The sequence below is a fragment of the Syngnathus typhle genome, linkage group LG4 (assembly GCF_033458585.1).
Source record: "Syngnathus typhle isolate RoL2023-S1 ecotype Sweden linkage group LG4, RoL_Styp_1.0, whole genome shotgun sequence".
Taxonomy (NCBI): Eukaryota; Metazoa; Chordata; class Actinopteri; order Syngnathiformes; family Syngnathidae; genus Syngnathus; species Syngnathus typhle.
In genome coordinates, this window is record NC_083741.1 from 17,465,288 (window position 1) to 17,487,670 (window position 22,383).

General features: G+C 40.6%; 1 protein-coding gene across 2 annotated transcripts in view; it reads left to right on the top strand.

The window, feature by feature from the left end:
- Window positions 1–22,383, top strand: part of kif26ba (kinesin family member 26Ba) — a 58,153-nt gene that overhangs the window by 1,120 nt on the left and 34,650 nt on the right. For both annotated transcript variants that reach the window (XM_061276131.1, XM_061276130.1), the window contains 2 exons: window positions 1,476–1,868; window positions 15,610–16,254. In XM_061276131.1, coding sequence (XP_061132115.1) covers window positions 1,476–1,868; window positions 15,610–16,254 — 1,038 coding nt within the window. The remainder of the gene's footprint in view (window positions 1–1,475; window positions 1,869–15,609; window positions 16,255–22,383) is intronic.

A 22,383-nucleotide genomic window follows, 5' to 3' on the forward strand; every position in this document is an offset into this window, starting at 1 on the left:
CCGCCATAGGCTATTTTGTTTTCGACCATGAATATACGTCAGCATCCAACCCCTGTGAGACGAATAACAAAATATTTGCCCTGAACCGGTTCCTGGCAGAAAAAAGGTCGAGGACCACTGCTCTAGAATGTCAATACGTGTCAACGTGAGTGTGAATGGCTGGTTGTCTGTCTAGTGATTGACTGGCGAATAGTCCAGTGTTTTTTTTTTTTATTTGCCCAAAGTCAGTCACTAAAATAGACTCCACTGGTAAGCGCTACAGGAAATGGAAGAATAGATGCTTCCCAATACATTTGTATTTTCCCCATACAACATATCTCTACCTTTGATAATACCGTTATTTGTTTCATAATCGGCCAAATGGGGTGCATACATGCAGAATGTCTCCCACGAGACTCTCGAGATCTTTTAGTGTTGTCATTGACTGTCACATGCACTGTCACCATCAGAGCCCTAAATTACTTTAAGCCGCCGCCCCCACTAAATGAGAACCACACACAGTTATCAATTATACAGACAGACAGACGTGGACACACACGCGCACATACACAAATGAGCGTGTCTAGCATCTAATAACAGTTACAAGATGTTACCCACCCCCCACTCTTGCGAGCATTCCCTCACGTCAGTCTTTTCAGCTCACTTATTATAGATCTTATGAGAGATTTAAAGAGTCACCGTGCCACCACATCAACACCCCGACTCTTTGTGGCTCATTTGATGTTCCCATTGGTTTGAGGAGTAGTCTCGGTTGAGTATTAATAACACACGTCGATGAGCAGAATCTGGCGTCTTGACTGTTGTGATTTGCAAAAAAAAAAAAAAAAGTTTGAAAATGATTTCTTCAAAGTAAGCATGTTTGCTAAATATACACATCATTAGGAATATTTTCCCACTTTAATGCGTGACAAGAGATGTATCAATAAATCTCCCTTTATTCAAATAATCTCACTCAGTTTTAGTGTAGCTTTAGTTCGAAGTGGTCCTCTGTAATAAAGGCTGTTTCTAGAATTTCACAAGAGTTAATATGACTTTCATAATGGCAGCAGTTTAACACTGAAACATATCAAATAATTATTATAAGAACATTTCTAAATCTGAAGATAATAATGCTGCTTGACCAGCATTGCAGAATAAATGATGTTTGACCCCAGAGCTTCTACTGTTGATTAAATCGAATGAAATTCTATATTATTATGTGACATTTTGAATTTGGTAAAGCAACATACAAACAATTGCATATGTCCAAACCACCTTCTACCATTCCAATTTAAAAGCAATTAGCCAATAAAACATCATCCATGATGTGACACTAGCAACAGTTGATAACGGTGCCACAAAATGTTAACATATATTAAAATTATATTTTTAATCTTAGTTATTCTCTCCATGGATTTAGTGAGTCTGAGATGATAAATGCCTCTTCTCCTATGCGCCGACAAGTCAAGTTCTCTCCTGTGTTAAATCTCCCACAGATACCCGACACTTCCCCCACCAAATCAGCTTCCTTTTTCTCTGACACATGGTACCGAAAGGCTTACGAGGAAACCAGCCGGTCCAGCTCTCGTCCCGCGCCTGAGGGCGTTGGCTCCATGCCTAGCTCAACGGGCACCCCTTCTCCTGGCTCGGGGATCTCCTCACCGGGGTCCCTCTCTGGATCGCCAGGGACCATCTCCCCGGGGATTTGCACCGGATCTCCGGGTTCTCTTGGCGGCTCTCCGGGTTTTGGGACGGGCTCCCCGGCCTCGGGCAGTGGAAGTTCCCCTGGGAGTGAACGAGGGATTTGGTGTGAGAACTGCAACACAAGGCTAACGGAGCTGAAAAGACAAGCGTTAAAACTTCTCATCCCGGGACCTTATTCCAGCAAGGTACGTACAGGATGTGTGTTGCACATAACTCGCTCCTTCATCAACTGTGACATTTGGACAGAGGCTCTTATTAATTTGCTTACCCGTGAAATATTGGGCCTCCCATCATTACCTTGCCTTAGGTGTAGCTCTGTAATGTGGGTTATTGTTCTCATAAATCAAGAGGATGCGCTGATTTATCCAACACTCACTGACCATCTGCGCAAGGAGAGGAGACCCAAACGCTGTTTGCTCTCAGATTGAGGTGTTCATCCATCACACACACACGGCGACAAGACGAGTAGGATTTTTGTGCTGAACATCCCTTTTACCTTATTGATCACATCACCCATACAGTAAATCAATTTCTCTTATTGCACAGTGCTTTCCCGTCTTGTGGGATTCAATAAAATAGATAAATTGAGAAAGCAGAGCATTTAGAGCGCATATTAATCCTTAAAGATTTGCTGCTTTTTTTTAATTTTCTTTGACAGGTGGTTTTATTATACATATACATGTATTTTTTAATTGTCCTATGGCTAATCTATGCAATCGATTTCAAATGCAGCAGTGACTCTCAATAGGAACGCCATGAAGGCTGGGAGTTGATCGATAAAGGGATTAAATTGTAAGCTGCACACATTGATCACCATGCATGAAAATCATTTCTCACAATGTCATTTCACAATGTCATCTGCACACACTCATTTGCTCTTTACAGTTTTTAGCGTGTGAACATTTTACACCATCTGCGCCACAACTTAGACCTCCTTTTACCTTGTTGCTCCTACCGACCAACCACCAAGATATATAAATATATATAAAATCAATTCATTACACAGGTTGCTCATGTACTGTCCACAGAAGAATTGCAATTACACTGAGTTATCGAGTTTTCAATGGCATAATTTATGCCTTTAGGTCTTCCGCTGCAGCTGACTGAATTCCAGTTAGGAATACAGCAGGGTCACACATCAAGCTCAGAGTTAATTGGCAACCTATAAGCATGTTTTCTGCATCATTGTGGGAGCAATAAACTATAGAAACAGGGGGTCAGAGAGGAAGCAGCAGTCAGTAATGAACAGTGTGAGCGCTTGTTAAGACACTGACAGTAGGAAACTGGAAAACAATCAGACCAGTGTAAACTGTTGCTGGGAAGACTACCAATTAGATTGTTATTTTTACAGTTGGATTTGGGGGTCTGACTACTATTTTCCTCTCTGTGGTCAAACTTAGTGTTGTAATTGGTTGAGGAAACAAATTAAACACATTTTACTTGCTCCGCATGAGGAGCTTTGCGCTCGCCGGGCCCTCAGTAAAGTACATCGGAACAATTTAATGAGATTCAATCCAAATGCTTATTAGCAACTGTAGAATACGCTGCTGCAAACTATGACTACAGTAATAAACATAATGTATTCATCAGGATACCTCTGGCACTGATTATTATTTTATCCCACTGGGAGATTTCATTTTTGTGTGTAGAACACAGTTCAATTGTGATGATATTAAAATGATATTAAGAGTAGTTTGAATCTAGATGTCTGATCAGACTCAAAATTTTACTTTAATTGATCTTAACAAAGTCATTGTCTATCACCAAAATGAGAGAAGAGACGATGGCTTAATCAGAACAACATTCCCAAAGGATATGTAATCTAATTGTAGTTCAATATCTGGCTGAATGACCATGCGTGAATGACCATTTCTTTTCTTCCAGTGAATTAAAGGTTGAAGGTGCTGTGAGTCAAATAAAAGCAAGATTCACATTCTTGGTGAAGCGATGTGACCGGATTATCCTTTTCCTTCACCAAAAATGTCAGTGAAGCAGTTTAGTTTGAGAATGTGTGTGTGTGTGTGTGTGGGCTCATTTTGTGTTTCTGTTCCCCCAGCATGAGACTTCATGTTATTCCCACAGGATGTTGAGACATACATGACCCCACACTGTTAGAAATGTCTCCCTACACATCGTTGTAGACCTGTCTCTAATTCACTGATATGAATACATTGAGGAATCATGCCTGACACACACATGCATGCACATACATGCTGACGCACTCACAATGGTGCTAATAGTATGCTAATGATGACCTTCAACAGTGTTTCTATTAAATATTTTGCAAATGGTTTGTCTGCTGTATATGTGTATGACTGCTCACTTGTGCTGGTTGGGAAGCATAAAAGGAGAAGTCTTCACAACAATGTTGAAATGCCAGGTTTTTATGATGTGAAAAAATTAAACAAAGCTAAATCATTTCCAGACTTTTCATGGTGGAGGAAATGATGGATTGGTCAAAGGAACAGTCGATGTTAGCTTCAAGCCATCAGATTTATGCTAGAAAGGGAAAAAAAGTCATGAAAAGCCTACTAGACCATCTAAAATGAATTTTGGCTTCGTGAAAAGCACGTTAAATGCTGGCAGGTATGTGGTGAACATGAGTTTGAACGTGATTAGTTAATTCTAAAGACAGCCATTTCCCACTTGTCGGAGGGTGTGCTTATTATAAAATAAAAATAAAAGCATTTTATTTTTAAGAGTTGTACATATTATAGGTCACATTAGTGGTGAGAATAATTTATCGTGGTCGAGTTATTTCAATATCCCAAAAATAAAGCATTTGAGGGGTGCGTTGACTTTTTATAACTTTTGCATACCTTTTAGCTACCTCAAATAAATGTTCATTTGAGTAAATGATGACTTTTAGGGGAACAGCACCCCCTTAAATTCACACAAAACTTCAGAATTGGAACTGCTGCCATCAGGCAACATTTCATCACTAAAGGATTAATTGTGTTTCCATATACCGGCTGTTCATCAACACTTAGGGCTCTCTATTCCTAGATAGCGCACATGGGCGCGGGCGTAAAATCTGGCGCATTTGGGTCAGAACATATTTATATTATTTCCCGTGGAATACAATAAAAAAAAAAAACTATCTAAACATGATCCACTAGTTCCCCAGATTGAATTAGGAACCATAAAACAGTTTTGGACAATGCAAGGCATTAGAATGCACTTGGAGAGGGATTAAATTGAACCGTGTGTGTGTGTGTTTCACTATTTTGATGCATGACACTTGTGACCGCAGGACTCTGACGCACATCTGGCAGGGGCAGCTGTGCTCACTTAAAGCTTGTGTCCATGCGGTTGTATTGCTGTGTGTCTGTCTGTGTACTCACACACCCCAGTCATAAAAACTCATCTGTGTGTGTGTGTGTGCGCGTTGGAGTTTGGCTCGGGAAAGTGGGTCACTATTTGTGTGTTTTAAAGGGACAGTATCTGTTTCAAATCTTCTAAAAGTCAAAATAAGGTGTGTTTATGAATCCAACTATATACACTTCCATTTTTGGGATGCCAAAACAAAAGCCGTAATAGGCCATGTTTGGGAATATATTCCCTCCCCTCTCAATAACACTTGAAGATTTACTGACTTTACTGATGACATAGTCGTGAGTCGTGACTTTGAATTTTTATGGAAATCTATTTCGCATGCTTGCTCTTACAGTGTTGATTTTATTGGTGCGTATCCAAGGATGGGTCATGAGACGCAACACCCTCAACAGATATGCAAAGTTTTAACACTTTGTGAATACTTATAAGTATTGATGGACATATTTGATAACTTGTCTAACTAAGATACATATACTGCACATGTAATCACTCTCATGCGGCAAAACAAACAATAGTCCTTCCCGTCACATTATTTCGTAGAGGTTGGATTGTCCTTGAAAGCATTAACCGCTAACCCACACAAATCCTTTTAATAACGATCCAATCAGGAGATTATCTGACCTTGAGCAGAATGTTAGGCAGAGATTTGACTTGTGTAACTGCACTTGTAGATCACTTGCCAGCTCCCAAACACAAGCGAGGTCAAACCACTTGGAGTCCAATCAGCTCAAACAATCCCTGCTATAAACAACCAATATATTGATCATTATTTATCTACTACTCTCTACTCAAACTACGATTGCCCAGCTTTCAGTCGTAAAAATGTGCTTCTTCATGCATGCAGGTAGTGAGCTTCCCTGTAATCAGTAAATCCCCAAAGACTATAGAGGTAAACCTAGCGTAACCACGGCAGCTGGTGTTGCCACGGCAGCGACGTGTGACAGATGTGAGTCGCATACATATCTCCATCAGCATCAATGGCCTTCTCATAGGGTTGGTGAGAGACAGGAAGGAAATACTGTATATCACTTTTGTGTGTGTCTGTGTGTGTGAGAGAGACAATGATAGCGAAATTGAGCATGCCCTCTTGATGCCTTCAGGTGTGAAAGGCATTACCATATAGAGCAAGAGGGTGAGTGGATGGACCTCTGAGAAGCGGGGTTTGCTTAATTGAAGAGAATTGAAGCATGTCTTTTGTGTGTGTGTGTGTGTGTGTGTGTTTTGTGAGCTATGCATTTTGACCAATGCTTGCAATTGAATCTAATTTTGGGTGTGTTTATGGTAGAGTAGTACTCCTATTTTAACCTCTTTGGCAACATTTTTTTGTCATTATGGTAGTAAATGTACGCAAACAGGAAATACTGAACAAACTCTGAGGTGGGGAAAGAAGTCCAAAGAAGAAAACATTTATGTTTACTGTATTTAGTTTATTTTCAGGATTTTAAGGCACTTGAGGATGAAATGTTCAAAGGCATATTATTTTGAAATGTAAACTCTACGTAGCATAATGCTTCAAAGTGTAATGCGAAAATAACCAGTTGAAATATACGATTATACAAACATATGTTTTTGATCATTGTAGAGGGCACGACTGTGGGCGAGTCTTTAGCCCATATAACGCACAATCAAGGGTTTGAATTTTGTGTGTGCGTGTGTACGTGTATGATTTCCATGAGAACAAGACATGTTTAAGAGTGACAACATAAGAAATGTGGCAGTACTTGTTTGAACTTAAAATGAACAAACGATGCCTTCATATTCTTTTGTTGAGTATAGAAACAACATTGGAGATCTGAGATAATGCTAAATCGCTGTGTAATGTCGTGTCCTAGCTTTAATTGCCGCTATGTTCCCGACAAAGTAACAACTTTAAATGCCAAACCCCCCCCAATCCTAATCTACTTAAAGACGCAGCTCATCTTTTCCCAGACAGTTTCAAACGAACAAGATAACGTCTCGCGAGCACGGAGACTTCAGATAAGAGCAAGCGTTTCCCCTCTGCTCAACTTATCGAAACCACGCATCTCATTTTGCTGAGCTCCTCTGGGATGGAGTGGAACCATCAGCTTAAAACCTCAAAAGAACAAAAGTCTTTCATTCCACGGGACACCTCACTTTGTTAGCACGGCTTTGGAAAATGATCCGTGTGCAATATGCAAGATATAAATCCATCTATTGTGATACTGTGCTGAAATATTAATTGTGCGCATAAACCACCCACACCCACAATGATGTTCACCTTGCTGGAAAATAGCCTACTTGTAATATTAATTATTCATATGATTCTCTAATAAAGTCTTAAAACGATACCATTATTATTGTTCAAGCATTGACCCGGAGCAGACGGCTAATTGGTCTAATTACACCATAAATGCCAAAAAGCAGGCTGCCTCAGAAGAAACAAGCTGCTATCGCAGGCGGTTTGCAATTCACTCATTTTATTTGTTAATCTGAAGAGAATAAAAATCTAACAAAACTCGATGACCCAAAAGAAAAAAACTATTCAGAAGGAGGATACAGACTATTTGTTGACAGAATGCTTTGTCACACCACAACAGTCTACCCCGAGGATGGATAAGGAGTGCGGTGTGTTTTTTTGCTTTTTTTGACCCAGGTAAATAAAGAGAACTATTCTTGCCTGACTGGTCTGATAAAGAAGCGATAAAGAAACACTGAGTGGGCCAAGGCTCCTCTTGTGCTTCCGTGGCCTCAATTCCTACTTCATTCTCATTTTTCTGTCAATCAATTTTCTCTCCGTTGAAGAAGCTAGTGAAGCAACATGCATTCAAGTGCAAGTTCACTTATGAAATGAACATTGATCACATTTATAATAATCCCGCCTACTCAAAGACAAAAGCCACGGAAAGCTAACATTGGATGAAAATGCACTCCGGTGGATTTCATTAAAACCAACACACTGCCGTACACTGCAGAGTGATAGTTAAAGCACCTGATGCCTTGACGTCCATTGCTACCATGGCAACTGCCTCTCCATCATACAGTCGTCAAGCATCAGTCGCCTGACCGTATTTTCACACTACCTGGATGTGTGATACATGAATCGAGATGTCTCCGATACTACATCTGTGCATAACGCCTATCATCTTCCTGGCCAGCCATCAAATCTGCCTTTTTTTTTTTTGGCATTGCGTTTACTTGTGCTTTTAAGTCTGAAGATTCCAGCAGTGGAGCCAACATGAAAAATTGTAGCTGGCCAAATGTTTCTTTAGCATCATGTGCCAGCTCCGACTGTGAAGTCTCACTCACTGATGGGTTTATTTGAAGACCCGCTAACTGCGCTTCAAACACGAGTCAGAAGGCTGCCATCCAAGCTCACATAGACTCACTGTCACAGGCTGTCAAAGAGAAGACATTCATCTTCAACTCTTCACGCTAGGTGTCGTGGCGAGGTGTGAGGGAAAAGTTATATATACTGAATGTCAGTGTGTTCTTTGAGTTAATGGACATATATTTGAGTTTTTAAGTCAATTCCCGGATAAGTATGTTTTTCACGTAGAGTAGTATTTAAAGTATACCATATAATATTTGTAGTCGTGTTTATATGAATGCTGTAAAGAGTACAACGAGTATATACAAACTGAAATAAGAGATTGTGGGCCCTATATTTTTCTGCAAACTAACTGTGTTTCTTTCTTTCGGCATTTGAGTAGAGGGTCGCACAGGTCGCGCCACACACACACACACACAAGTTGTGGATTAATTTACAACTGGGGTTTTCCACATGTGGCTGGATTAATTTACATCGGTCTGTGATTGATCTTGAAAACGTCTGAGACAGCAGTAAAGATTGCATTACACTATATCAGTTTTTTGTGTAAATCTAATGTGTCTGTATTGACTTCATTACAGATATTCTTTAATATCAGATCAACAAACATAGCAGCAAAAACACTATTAAGATCTAAGATCAGATTTCCAAAGAGAATTATCAGTTCAGTCTCCCTTTCTCACTGTCACTTATGTATTAATTTAACAATGTGTTTTTTTGTTGTGGTTGCATTGCATCTTTTTGAATATTACACAATGTTGCACAGAAGCAACATTAGGTACATCTGCACAAATTTGATTGACAAAAAAATACTGGAATTAATTTTCTGTCTGATGCAAAGCATTTCTATACCAGTGCAAAAACAAAACCCACAAAAGTAAACATATTGCAAAATTAATATCTAAATCAAATCTGAGCATTTTAGCATGATTTAGCAACATGTACTTTCATCTGTGCAAAGCGACATAAATAATATCCTCATGCCATTCATCCTCACTCCTTATCAGGAACAAGGAAATAAAGAGGACAAATGAAAGAAAGTACAAAAGATAAAGCTTAGCAAGATAGAGTGTGTGTGTGTGTGTGTGCCTACGTGCGTCAATGTGTGTGCGCGGAGTAAAGAGAGAATTAAATTGGTTTGTTCCTCGCATGTGCCTCAGTCAGACACCGAATAGCCTCAAGCAGTTCAACTTTCCAATTACCTCGAGCAGATGGAGCCCGTGTGGCTCCATTTAAAAGCTCTGAAATTATTGTTGTTGTTTACCGTTATCTGCTATTGACTGTACATCGGGGGATCGAGTTATGCAGCCCTATGTATCCCTCTCATGTACTCTTCCTAACTCACTCAACATAATCCTGGACATCCAATCAAAAACGCCACGCCGGATCTTACCGCACAGCAGGAAACGAACAGCTGTTCTAATATGCTCAGGACCCGTGGGCCGCATTTGTCAGCCGTATAGAATTATAAATCTATCTGCGCCTGATGGGTTTTGTTTTATGTTATGTAGAAATTATTTTTAGATGCTTGGAGGGATGTCAGTACCACCGAATCACCAGAATTCTTAACAATCAGTTTTAATTCTTATAATTTCCTTATGATGTTAGTGTAAATCCAAGTATGATACCTCGGTGAGTGTCGATCTAACGTTGGTACACAGTGGTTGCTTTCAGGAGGTCCCGTGAATGAATGGGTGGTACTGTGTGAACATGACGCCTGAAGGCAAACTCACTTGGCGCTGACTGGGACCGTTTGGAAGGTATTTTAGTTAAAGAGGCTCTTAAGATGGTCCAAGTGCACACTCAGAGGGGGGGTATGTTTATTTAGTGTTTTACGAAGCATTTTGCACACACTTATTGGCTTCCCATCTTACCTTAGAGCTATTCAGTGTTTTTTTTTTAAAGTTTGGGCCATTTTAAGTGCATAGAGGTGTGAATGACTTAATGCAATCTTCAGGTTGCTTCTCAAATTATGAGAAAGCCTCACTTGCTTTTTAGGCAGAATACAGAGGCTTGAAGCACTTATGCCAAATGTAAACTAGAGTTGTCAGGCAGATCGACCTCTTGAGCATCCCTCACTAACCTTGGGATGGAAGGATACTGGAAGGAGGAACATATGGATGGGAGAAAGAGTGCTAGGGGAGGAGAGTGCGACTGTGTTCGGGTTTGGGACATGGCAAGATGGATTACCTGAGTCGACAAACAATACATCAATGTCAGAGACACTTAAAGGGAGCAAGAGAGAGAGAGAGAGAGAGAGAGAGAGAGAATCCATTCTAGGAGCTGTGACCACTCCCACAGCCAACCCACCATTGGCCTGTCTTAGTCTGCAAAATGACCAACATTTGGTCTAATCCGCTTGGGCACAAAGTTACGTCGCGTGCCGTGCAGGATTTATGCCGCTCACAAACATAAAGCATTATGTGGTCAAAACAGTCAGAAACAAAGATGGAGAGTGACACCGAGTTCCGTTCATTTTAAGTTTGGTCACAGACATAAAGAGTTGCTTGCTATATGGCGCATCTGTTTTTAGTATTTTCTACCCACTTAGAAAGTTTATCAACCCACTACAAACACTCACTGGTCAAGCCGTCCTATTTTTGCTACCCTATGTGAATGTGCTCACAGTACAAAACCCAGTTTTTGTGGCGAGCGTTTCACCCGGGTTGATCCGTAGTAGCATTGACCCAAGCAATTAATTATGGCTGTGAAGCGCTGCATGAAAGTAGACTCCGACAAGCCGAAGCTTGTCATCAGCATCATTGTCGGGAAGGCTGTTCAAAGACACATTTCAAGGCTGCGAACATCTTGGATGATGCATCCAAATCTGACTGAGGGACGGATTGTGTGGATTACAAGGAAGCGCAGGCAGCCTTCATAATTCAACGGCTGGTGCGTGTGTGTTTTTGAGGACGTTGATGCATTGTAGAAAACACTTGCAGTGATTTATAGCAGGCCGTTAACATCGCCCGAGTCTGGATTCAGATCAAACACGGGAGCGGTCCGTCGAAGGGCTGCCATGCTGCCTTCTGGAGTTTTGGTCACAGTCAATGAGCAAACTGTAATTAAGTTCACGCAGCTCTTTAGTTAAGATTGTGTTTGAAGACATGTTATGATGACAAAAATTACTTATTCCCAAATGACCGTTTGGGGAACGCTCTGAGGCACGCACACATGGAAACGTGAAGATCCAAACACAGCAGAAATCCCAAGTGAACAACAATGCAGCAGGTTATTAACATTCCCCTGCAGCTACTTAGGTGGGCATGCTAATTAATTTTCACGTCGCCATGGCAATGCAGACATTACTCCATCTTTTTCTTGGTTGGAGCGTGTCAACATTACAAGCATGTAGTTTTCTTATTTTTTTGCATTTTAGTGCTATAATTTTATTTTCACATTTGTTTAAGGGGACGAAACTGGACCTGGACGGATTGTACATACAATAAGCTAAAAGTGTTTCCAGTAATGTCAAATTTAACCAAGATTTCTTTTTAAAAATAATTATGTAGTTTTTTTGTTCTTTTGCAGGCTGTATCAATGATTCGGACTGATGAATACCTCTCGGACAGTGTCAATCAAAACAGAACGTATGAAAGTACTTAGAAAGTATGTTTTTTTTTCAGTGAGATGTCTATAATTTTTAACGAATGAAGACTATATTTTCACAATTTCCTAAGAAAGTACTGTAGTATCAAAGCGTTCCAAATCTGCTTGGATGCTGATCATTGCAGCTTGTGGCAAAATTGTTATTCTTAGAATTAGCTCTGTCTGTTGGCCAAGAGAATTTGCTATGGTTCTGTGTGCTTTCTCCATTCTTGCTGATTGGCTGAGAATGAGTTTTACCTTAGAGTGGGACGGTAAAACACACAATTGATAATAATTGCTTGATAAAAAGCACACACAATAAAAACAAACAGCATCTTGAAAATTCTTGTGCATGTATGTGGTTGCCGTGTCTGAAACCATTTATAACATATCATTGTCCTTGATTCGGCACTGAACTAACCACTCAGTCCTTAACTCATAAACACACTGTCACCCTCCATCATGATATCATATGATCAATGGCGTTCCTACTTGCAATTTATAGCATTTTCACACTCTCTTAACTGTTTCCATTTCTACTCCTTGCTCATCCCTTTATCATGACTTCACACTCCCGCCTTCTGCCTTGCATGCATGTGCATGTGTGTGTGTACTGTGAGGTGCAGGAAACCGTCTGTGTCTCTTCTGCATGAATTCACGCATCCCAGACCTGCTGGGGAATACGGCTTCATGTGTGTGTATATCAGCCAGGGCATGAAAGTGAGTAGGGAGCTAAATGAGTATTGGAGAGCTTTGTCTTTCTTGCTCACTCAACTGGAACTGATTATATTGTGTTGCAGACACACTTCCATGCTATCTGCTTCATAAATTAGAATTTTTGTTAGTCTTCCTTTTTTTACAATAAATAAAAGGGGCGCAAAGATTGAGTGTTTTTAGCCCAATTCTGGGGCAAAACAAATACAAAAAGCAAAATATTAGTTTGAATCATTTAACGCTCGCTCAACTGAGATCTCGTGAGATCCTACCTGAAGTCATATTACCTCAACATCCCACTGGAGAAATATAAATTGTGGTCCATTTTACCCTGCTAAAGGCTGTCGGTCAGTATCTGGGTTGAGTATTTGATTGACTGCAACTACTGAGTGTACCTCCAGTGTGCACACATGTGGAAAACATACTGAGTGTGTGACACGAGTGACTTGACATCTTCCATCAAATCTCAGTATTCTTTTGTGCCAAGTCTGCATGGGCACGCACGAACATTCACACACCAGTCAACGAGGTCAATGTTCCGTCTGCCGTTTCGGCCTCACAGCATTTTTTCTGTCACTCCCTCACGTCTCACACACAACGTGTTTGTCTGCCCTTGTCGGAGGAAATGAATCTGGCGCACATCGACTATCTAGTGCTGAGACCGATGCAGTCGCACTCCGAATACCGACGATGATATGCAGGGAACAGGCAGGACGCTCCTTGTCAAGATTACTGTTACTGAGCCACCACTGTGTTAATATGTCTAATAAGGCTGATAATAATGTTTTGAAAGCATTTTGGCATTGTTATAGGAAAATAAAATTGCCCATGTCGTCCCATCAAATGACTTTTTTTCAAATTGAGCTGAAGCTTGTCTGCCAACATAACAGCAGGATACTGGGCTGATTATGGTGTTTGGACCAGCGGAAAGCAGGCAATTCTATAAAGTTACTGCTGTTTGTACAGATAAGTGACTAAACAGGTTTGGAGTGGAAAGCAGAAATGTAGAAGCACACGAGAGAAAAATAAAATGTTTGTGAACAGCACACATTAAAATGCTACCCACTCTAGAACGACCCCCGCAGCCAATCACACACACCCAAACCCACAACTCTCATTTTCTTTCTACACTGAGGGAGCTTGGCTACTGCCCCAATTTTTATAATTTGGTCAAATGAAACCCTGATCTCAAGCATTGGACACCATGTCCAATTTATTGCTTCTTCAGTGTGAAAGATTAATTGCTCCAAAAACATGCATTGATGGAATACTATAAAATTGACAAACCAAATCTGCAGATATTTGATGTGCTTTGTTTGGTTTAGCCTATCTAGCACATCCACACACAGATTATTGAGTTTACAGGGAGAAGTCATGACATGCATTCATGTCACGGGCAATTCTGCAAACAGTCTGCACTAGTCAGCTTAAGACGTCGCATGTGTGTGTGGTGTGTCATGCCAGTCAGGATTATGCACTGATCGGATATTTGGGAAGAGTACACCTGGGGGCTGACAACTCAGTGCAATCGGGGGTAATTTGTTGAAATTTCCTTTTGCACTTCAAGCAGGTTATCAACCTTGAAATAAAATGGTACAAACAACACAAAATACTCAAATGTCCAAATGTCAAATGCTAAGAAAACCACACACAAGTTACTTTAAAGCAGCCAAACATTTCTTACCAGCTGCCCATGTGGCCTGTGTCTTTGATTGAACAAACACTTCCAAAAGGTTCTACCCCTTTAAATGGTTGACCTGTCTGTCACTAATTGAGTACCACCAGAAACATGTAGAAGAGGAAATGTTCTCCAGTTAACTGAAACCTAACCTAAGATTAATCTAAATTGAGCCAAAATCTCATGACATGCATGTTTGGACACTTGCCTGCTTGTATGTCAACGTTTAAAGGTGATATTTTTGTCAGTTTGTCAGAGTAACAAGGTAGTTTTTATCCCAATATACAATATTCGTGTGTGTGTGTACGCACAAGGCCACATTTCATCTGATGTAAAAGAGCTGCCTGTGTCAACAAACCACAGGTACACACACACACACACACAGAAACAAACAGTAGATTCATTGAGCAAGAAAGTGTACACTACGAGGCTTTTATTTTTTATTAAAAGATGCCCGCTTGTCCGTATGTCAGACATTGACACGTTTGCCGTGCCAAAAGGCCACCAAGACTCACATCCACCACATAAACAGTTCCAGTATAAAACCCACATTTGGATCTGAAAGGTCTTGAGTGAATGGTTGTTTATCTAGATGTGTCCTGTGATTGGCTAACGAGTAGCGACTACAAAATAAACTGATGGGTGGATGGATGTAGCCCTTTAAGCATAATCAATTATTTTTCTCCTTTTGAGCTAGTAGGTTCAATTCCGAATTGTTAGCTGGACAAAGTCTTTGAGGGACCACAATATTCCAAGTGCCCTGAAGTGGGTTAATGGTCACCATTAGTCAGCACTGCTGAGGCTTTTCATCACCTCCAGTCGATATAATGTCTGAATTCATCATCAAATTGTTTGAAGAAGTGTTTTCTTACCCCATTCGCTTCGCTCGGCTGAGGCTGACTGGCTCCCTTACACAGGCCCAAGTCATTCACTGTCTGATCTGCTTTCTGCCTGGTTTACCGCTTCATCAGCTGTCGCTTTGATGGATGCGTACAAGCGGGAATACGAGGCGATCCGCGCACATTATGTACCTATTGACGAGATGCTCCTACAAGTGAATCTCAATACGTCACGTATCGATCGGACTTCAAGGGAGAGTTCATCAATCTGATTCATTTTCTTCCTGCCGAGCCTCCTCGCTGATGATGAAGTACCGACATGTTCCGTCTGAACCGGATGTCTCTAGTACGCCGCAACAAGCGATGTCTTTTTATTGGCCTTAGCGCTTGAAATGTTCAGTTTAAGAACTGCTGACCAAAGTTAGTTTCAGAGTAAACTTTTTTTCTACAGTCTAATCTATGTTTCCCTCTTCCTCCCCCAGGATCCATCCTTTCCCCTCCTCCTCCATGATAAGCTGCAAGTCCCCAACAGTTCCCGGCGGGCATGGAACGAGCGCGACAGTCGCTGTGACGTGTGCGCCACTCACCTCACGCAGCTCAAACAGGAAGCCGTGCGCCTGGTGCTCACCTTGGACCAGTGGGATTTGTCTCCTTCCTCATCCCCACCTCCTTTCTTTGGGCGCTACACATCCCAGGGAGCTTCCGGATCCAGAGAATGGCCCGCCTCGTTTCTCCCCTCCTCTTCCTCATCATCCGCAGCTGCCGGTTCACACCTCACTCGTCCCTCATCACCGTCGCCGAGTCCCAACCAGACCCCGACACCGAGCCCCAGCCACGCAGCGTCCGCTTCTGCTCACGGGAGTCCTTCTGCCGGACAAACGGCCTCCTGCGCACCCTTGAACCAACAAGTGCACAGACTGGGCTCCAAACCCAGCTCACTGGGCCTCGGAGGTGGGATGGAAAGACGGAACGGGTCGCCAGGTTCTGGAAAAACGGCCGTGGCCCAACAGCAAATTGTGAGTGCAGTGAACAATCCAGGGAATAGCAGCACAAACAGCAGTAACAACACAGCAGGTCATCAACACATGAACAGAACTAATGGAGGAGTTACGCTCTATCCGTACCAGGTAGGCTATCTTGAGAGTAATTCTTCAAATAATGGCCAATGGCCTTAATTCACGCAACCTCAGAGAGGGCAAGGCCTATTTGAAAGGAGGTCTTCCGTCAGGATGGATCTCCACACTAATATTGGTCGTCAGAGTTGCTACTGGCATTACATTTGAATTGTCTATTTTTGGTTCCCGGCTGCTAATGACATGAAAATTGGATGGAGAGCAAATTATTCCCTACTTAAGTTTATGATGTAGGTTTAGTAAGAAGCAGTTATTTTTTGCCGACTATTTGTTCAAGTGGCTGGCAAGGCAGACATTTGGGTGGAGAACGGTATTTAAGAAAATTGGGTGTTATTGAGTATATTCGCCATCCAGTTTATGATCAAGGGGGACTCCACCCTGAACTAGTTAGCAGTTAATGATAGACCACCTCTGGAGACAGACAACCAGTCAACATCCACACCATCACGGAGTGACCATGATTTGACTAAGTGACAGAACATGACTGGAGGGATTAGCTCAAATTGATTTTGGTTCGCAGGATTTCAGCCAATGGCAACAGAAGGGGAGATAATCTGCTTTTATGGGCAGGTAAAGAGTGACACTAATGTGTTTGCATTTGGGATTAATTAGTTAATGTAGTGTGGACTCATTAACGGACAACACACTTGTCATTTTTACATCCTTTTTCTTCTTTCAGTCTTCCATCTTACATGCTTTTCTTTTCTGCTGCATATTAAATGGACACTTCATTGGCTCAAAAAACGTATTTATTTAACAAGATGTTTATGGTTGGAATTTGCAGTGTGGAGCTGCAAAACCATACTAAGAGCACACATCACAGTATGATGACAAAATTGGACCTCAAGTCCATGCCTGTTCAACACCAACATATTATTGTCGCCAAGACCACTGGAGACTGTTAAAAATGTCATCCGAGAGACTTCCCAACATGCTGAAATGGTTTAGTGGAGACAGGAAGAGCGGGAACAAGAATAGATAAGGGAGGAGGACGAACGCCCGCAGTGATGAGCAGTCCAGAGGTGTATGCGAAGGGACTCCAGGGGAGATCCTGAGGTTTGTGTGTGTGTGTTCATGCAAACGTGTTCTACAGATGTAATAATTCATACAGTGATAATTAGAACTCTAGGGACTCTACATCTTCCCCCCTCCCTGGTAAGCCACGCATTTTACACTCATCCACTGTCTCTCTCACACACATACATGCACATAGCAATTTTTCTGCACTTACTTCCTATGCCAATTTATCTCGTCTTCCTCTCAAATGCAATCTGCTTCATAGTAATTAAATCTTTACTGCTTTCCATACTTCTCCAATTGATATTCAGTGCAGGATTCGAATGTGATTGTGGTACCTAAAAAAGAATAAATTGGTGACATTTAGCTTGTCATGCCTTGGCTTTATATATGATGACCGATAGTAAGTAAACAAGACTGGGAATTAAATTATAAAAGAATACAATTTTGCACAGTTATGCAACTAGCCATATTGCTTCATGAGAAAAGATAAAATAATACAAGTACATATACTACATGCATGTTACAAGAATTATGTTTTTTTTTTAAGTGAAACGTACACAGCTGCCTTTTTCTTGAGACCAGGATAAAATTGTTGGAATTTTCATTTAAACTGTTCTATTTGAAATAGGTAGAGAAATTATCTGGATTTTCTAAAATTATTAACACATTTTAAGTCAACATATTGAAATGTATCCTCATGAAATTCCAAATTTGTCTCGTAACAATACAATGTTATATTTGCGATGTTAGTACACTTTTTAGTACAATATTAGTTTACTCTGAACTTTAATTTAATTCTCGAATTTCGACTCGATTTGTCCAGTTACACAATGCGTTGAACATTTTCAAATTATTCATTCTTGTAATGATGTGATTTTATAATTATTTTAGAGTATTTAGAGTGTTTTCTTTCTTTTTAGTGTGGCCCAAACACTTTCAAAACTAAAAGTATTTGATTGAAAATACTTGACACTGTCTTATATGGGCATAACAACACACACCAGAAAAAACTACAACCACAAGAAGAAAACATCTTGTTGAATTATTTTCTCTCTGGCAGTGCTTCCAATGAAATGTCCAGTTTCCATTCAACGTGGTGGTGCATGTCTTTGTTAGTAGTTTGTGTCTTTGGTGGGAGGTTCGCAATGTCAGTGTTTCAGCTATAAATTTTGACAGTAAAGGCGCTTCTCCAGTAGAGGAGAAATAGAGCAGCATCATAAATCACCAGCGTTTAGACTTACACCCCTGAGAGACGGGAAGCTAAAGGGGGAGGAGCTGCCAACAGTGATGATCGAAAGACGTTTTGTCAAGTGTAATATGAGGAGCGATTGCAACATGGAGAAATGCGGAGGGAGAAACAACAAAGAGAGATATTGTTCGTAGAGTTTAAACAGTCCCTTGGGTTCATGTTGAATACATTTTTCTCACCATAGCAGGATTTTGCAGACGTGGAACTACATCACCTCAAAATGACAAATAACAGACTTTTAATTGTGTGAAGGCGAAGGCCTTCACACATATGTTATTCTACTTTTTTCACTTTATTATTATTGTGTGAAGGCGAAGGCCTTCACACTTATGTTATTCTACACCATTCTCTATTATTATTGTGTGAAGGCGGAGGCCTTCACACTTATGTTATTCTACACCATTCTCTATTATTATTGTGTGAAGGCGAAGGCCTTCACACATATGTTATTCTACACCATTCTCTATTATTATTATTATTATTATTCTCTTTTATTCTCCACACTTTTTTGTCCACTTTCATCTTCCACATAATTCATCCGATTCACTCCATTCCACTTTCCACGTATTCCAAATATTCACGCGATGAGCGCTTCCATTTTTCTCGTTCCGAAAATTTTCCGATTCCGCAAAATTCCCAGAATTCCGACAAATTTTTCCCCATCCATTCTTAATGGCACATTCGACATTTCACAAAATTTCGTTTTTCACCTCTAACTTCTACATTTTTCAACCGATTCAACCCATTCCAACTTTCAACTGTTCATCTTTCGCCTACCTATTCCACAACTTCCCACTTACCAAAAATTCCAAATTTTCAAATTTGAAATTCAACCAAAATTCTCTCAAATTCCGTTTTTCTACTCTAATTTCTACATTTTTCAACCGATTCAACCCATTCCAACTTTCAACTGTTCATCTTTTGCCTACCTATTCCACAACTTCCCACTTACCAAAAATTCCAAATTTTCAAATTTGAAATTCAACCAAAATTCTCCAAAATTCAGTTTTTCCACTCTAATTTCTACATTTTTCAACCGATTCAACCCATTCCAACTTTCAACTGTTCATCTTTTGCCTACCTATTCCACAACTTCCCACTTACCAAAAATTCCGAACTTTCACGTTTGAAATTCAACCAAATTCTCCAAAATTTCGTTTTTCCACTCTAATTTCTACATTTTTCGACCGATTCAACCCATTCCACATTTATTCCCTTTATTCATCTTATGCTTACCACATTCACTCCCATTCACCCCCACTTCTACTATGCTTACACAATTCAACCCTTGACCCCCAATTCCAGTGTGGCGGCCATCTTGGATGACCCTGAAGTGCCACCAATGAACCCAGAATGAACCGGAAGTGCCCCAAATCAAACCGAAAGTGACCCCAAATAGACCGGAAGTGACCTCAGGTAAACCGGAAGTGACCCCAAATCAAACCGGAAGTGACCCCAAATGTACCGGAAGTGACCTTTTTAGACCGGAAATGACCCCTAATAAACCGGAAGTGACCTCAGACGAACCGGAAGTGACCCAAATTAAACCGGAAGTGACCCAAATAAACCGGAAGTGACCCCAAATAGACCGGAAGTGACCCCAAATAGACCGGAAGTGACCTCTGGTAAACCGGAAGTGACCCCAAATCAAACCGGAAGTGACCCAAAATGAACCGGAAGTTACCTTTTTAGACCGGAAATGACCCCAAATAAACCGGAAGTGACCTCAGCTAAACCGGAAGTGACCTGTTTTAAACCGGAAGTGACCCAAATAAACCGGAAGTGACCCCAATTAGACCGGAAGTGACCCCAAATAGACCGGAAGTGACCTCTGGTAAACCGGAAGTGACCCCAAATCAAACCGGAAGTGACCCAAAATGAACCGGAAGTGACCTTTTTAGACCGGAAATGACCCCAAATAAACCGGAAGTGACCTCAGCTAAACCGGAAGTGACCTCAGCTAAACCGGAAGTGACCTGTTTTAAACCGGAAGTGACCCAAATAAACCGGAAGTGACCCAAATTAGACCGGAAGTGACCTTATTTCAACACTAAGTGCCCCAAATAGCTACATTTGCGCTAACGTCTTCGTTTTTTGTCCGATTTAACCCGTTTCAACATTTTTACCCCAAAAGTGAACCTCCTGAGGCCGTTTTTTTTGGTTTTGTTCCAAATTTAGAAAGATTTTGGCGCAATGGTTTTTTTTTATTTTCCCATTCATTCTCTATGGGGATTCAACATTTGCTCTAACTTCTACATTTTTTAACTGATTCAACCCGTTCCAACTTTCAACTGTTCATCTTTTGCCTACCTATTCCACAACTTCCCACTTACCAACAATTCCAAATTTAAAATTCAACCAAATTCTCCAAAATTTCGTTTTTCTACTCTAACTTCTACATTTTTCTACCGATTCAACCCATTCCAACTTTCAACTGTTCATCTTTTGCCTACCTATTCCACAACTTCCCACTTACCAAATATTCCAAACTTTCAATTTTGAAATTCACCACAAATTCTCCAAATATTCTACATTTCTCAAGTAATTCAACACGTTTCAACATCGTTCGGCAGCATTCCCCGAAAAAGTTATTCATACATTTCGCCTTCACACGCAATTTCTCCAGAAATTGCAAAATTCTAGTTATTATTATTATTCTCTTTTATTCTCCACACTTTTTTGTCCAGTTTCATCTTCCACACAATTCATCCGATTCACTCCATTCCACTTTCCACGTATTCCAAATATTCACGCGATGAGCGCTTCCATTTTTCTCGTTCCGAAAATTTTCCGATTCCGCAAAATTCCCCAAATTCCGACAAATTTTTCCCCATTCATTCTTAATGACACATTCGACATTTCACATTTACGTCGTTCCAATTTGAAATTCACATCATTCAGCACATTCTAATCGCATTCGGAAGGATTCTCGACATTCCCAAAATTCCCAAATTCGAAATTTTCACGTTTTCACGTTAAAAATTCCGACAAATTTTCGCAAAATTTTGTTTTTCACCTCTAACTTCTACATTTTTCAACCGATTCAACTCGTTCCAACTTTCAACTGTTCATCTTTTGCCTACCTATTCCACAACGTCCCACTTACCAAAAACTTCACATCTTTTATTTTGAAATTCAACCAAAATTCTCTAAAATTTCGTTTTTCTACTCTAATTTCTACATTTTTCAACCGATTCAACCCATTCCAACTTTCAACTGTTCATCATTTTTCTACCGATTCCACAACTTCCCACTTACCAAAAGCTTCACATCTTTTATTTTGAAATTCACACCCAATTCCTTTTTCCCTTCTCATTTCTACATTTTTCAACCGATTCAACCCATTCCAACTTTCAACTGTTCATCATTTTTCTACCTATTCCACAACTTCCCACTTACCAAAAACTTCACATCTTTTATTTTGAAATTCACACCCAATTCCCTTTTCCCTTCTCATTTCTACATTTTTCAACCCATTCAACCCATTCCAACTTTCAACTGTTCATCATTTTTCTACCTATTCCACAACTTCCCACTTACCAAAAACTTCACATCTTTTATTTTGAAATTTACACTCAATTCCCTTTTCCCTTCTCATTTCTACATTTTTCGACCGATTCAACCCATTCCAAATGCATTCACCTTATGCTTCCCACATTCACTCCCATTCACCCCCACTTCCACTACGCTTACACATTCAACCCTTGACCCCCAATTCCAGTGTGGCGGCCATCTTGGATTGACCCTCAAGTGCCCCCAATGAACCCAAAATGAACCGGAAGTGCCCCAAATCAAACCGAAAGTGACCCCAAATAGACCGGAAGTGACCTCAGGTAAACCGGAAGTGACCCCAA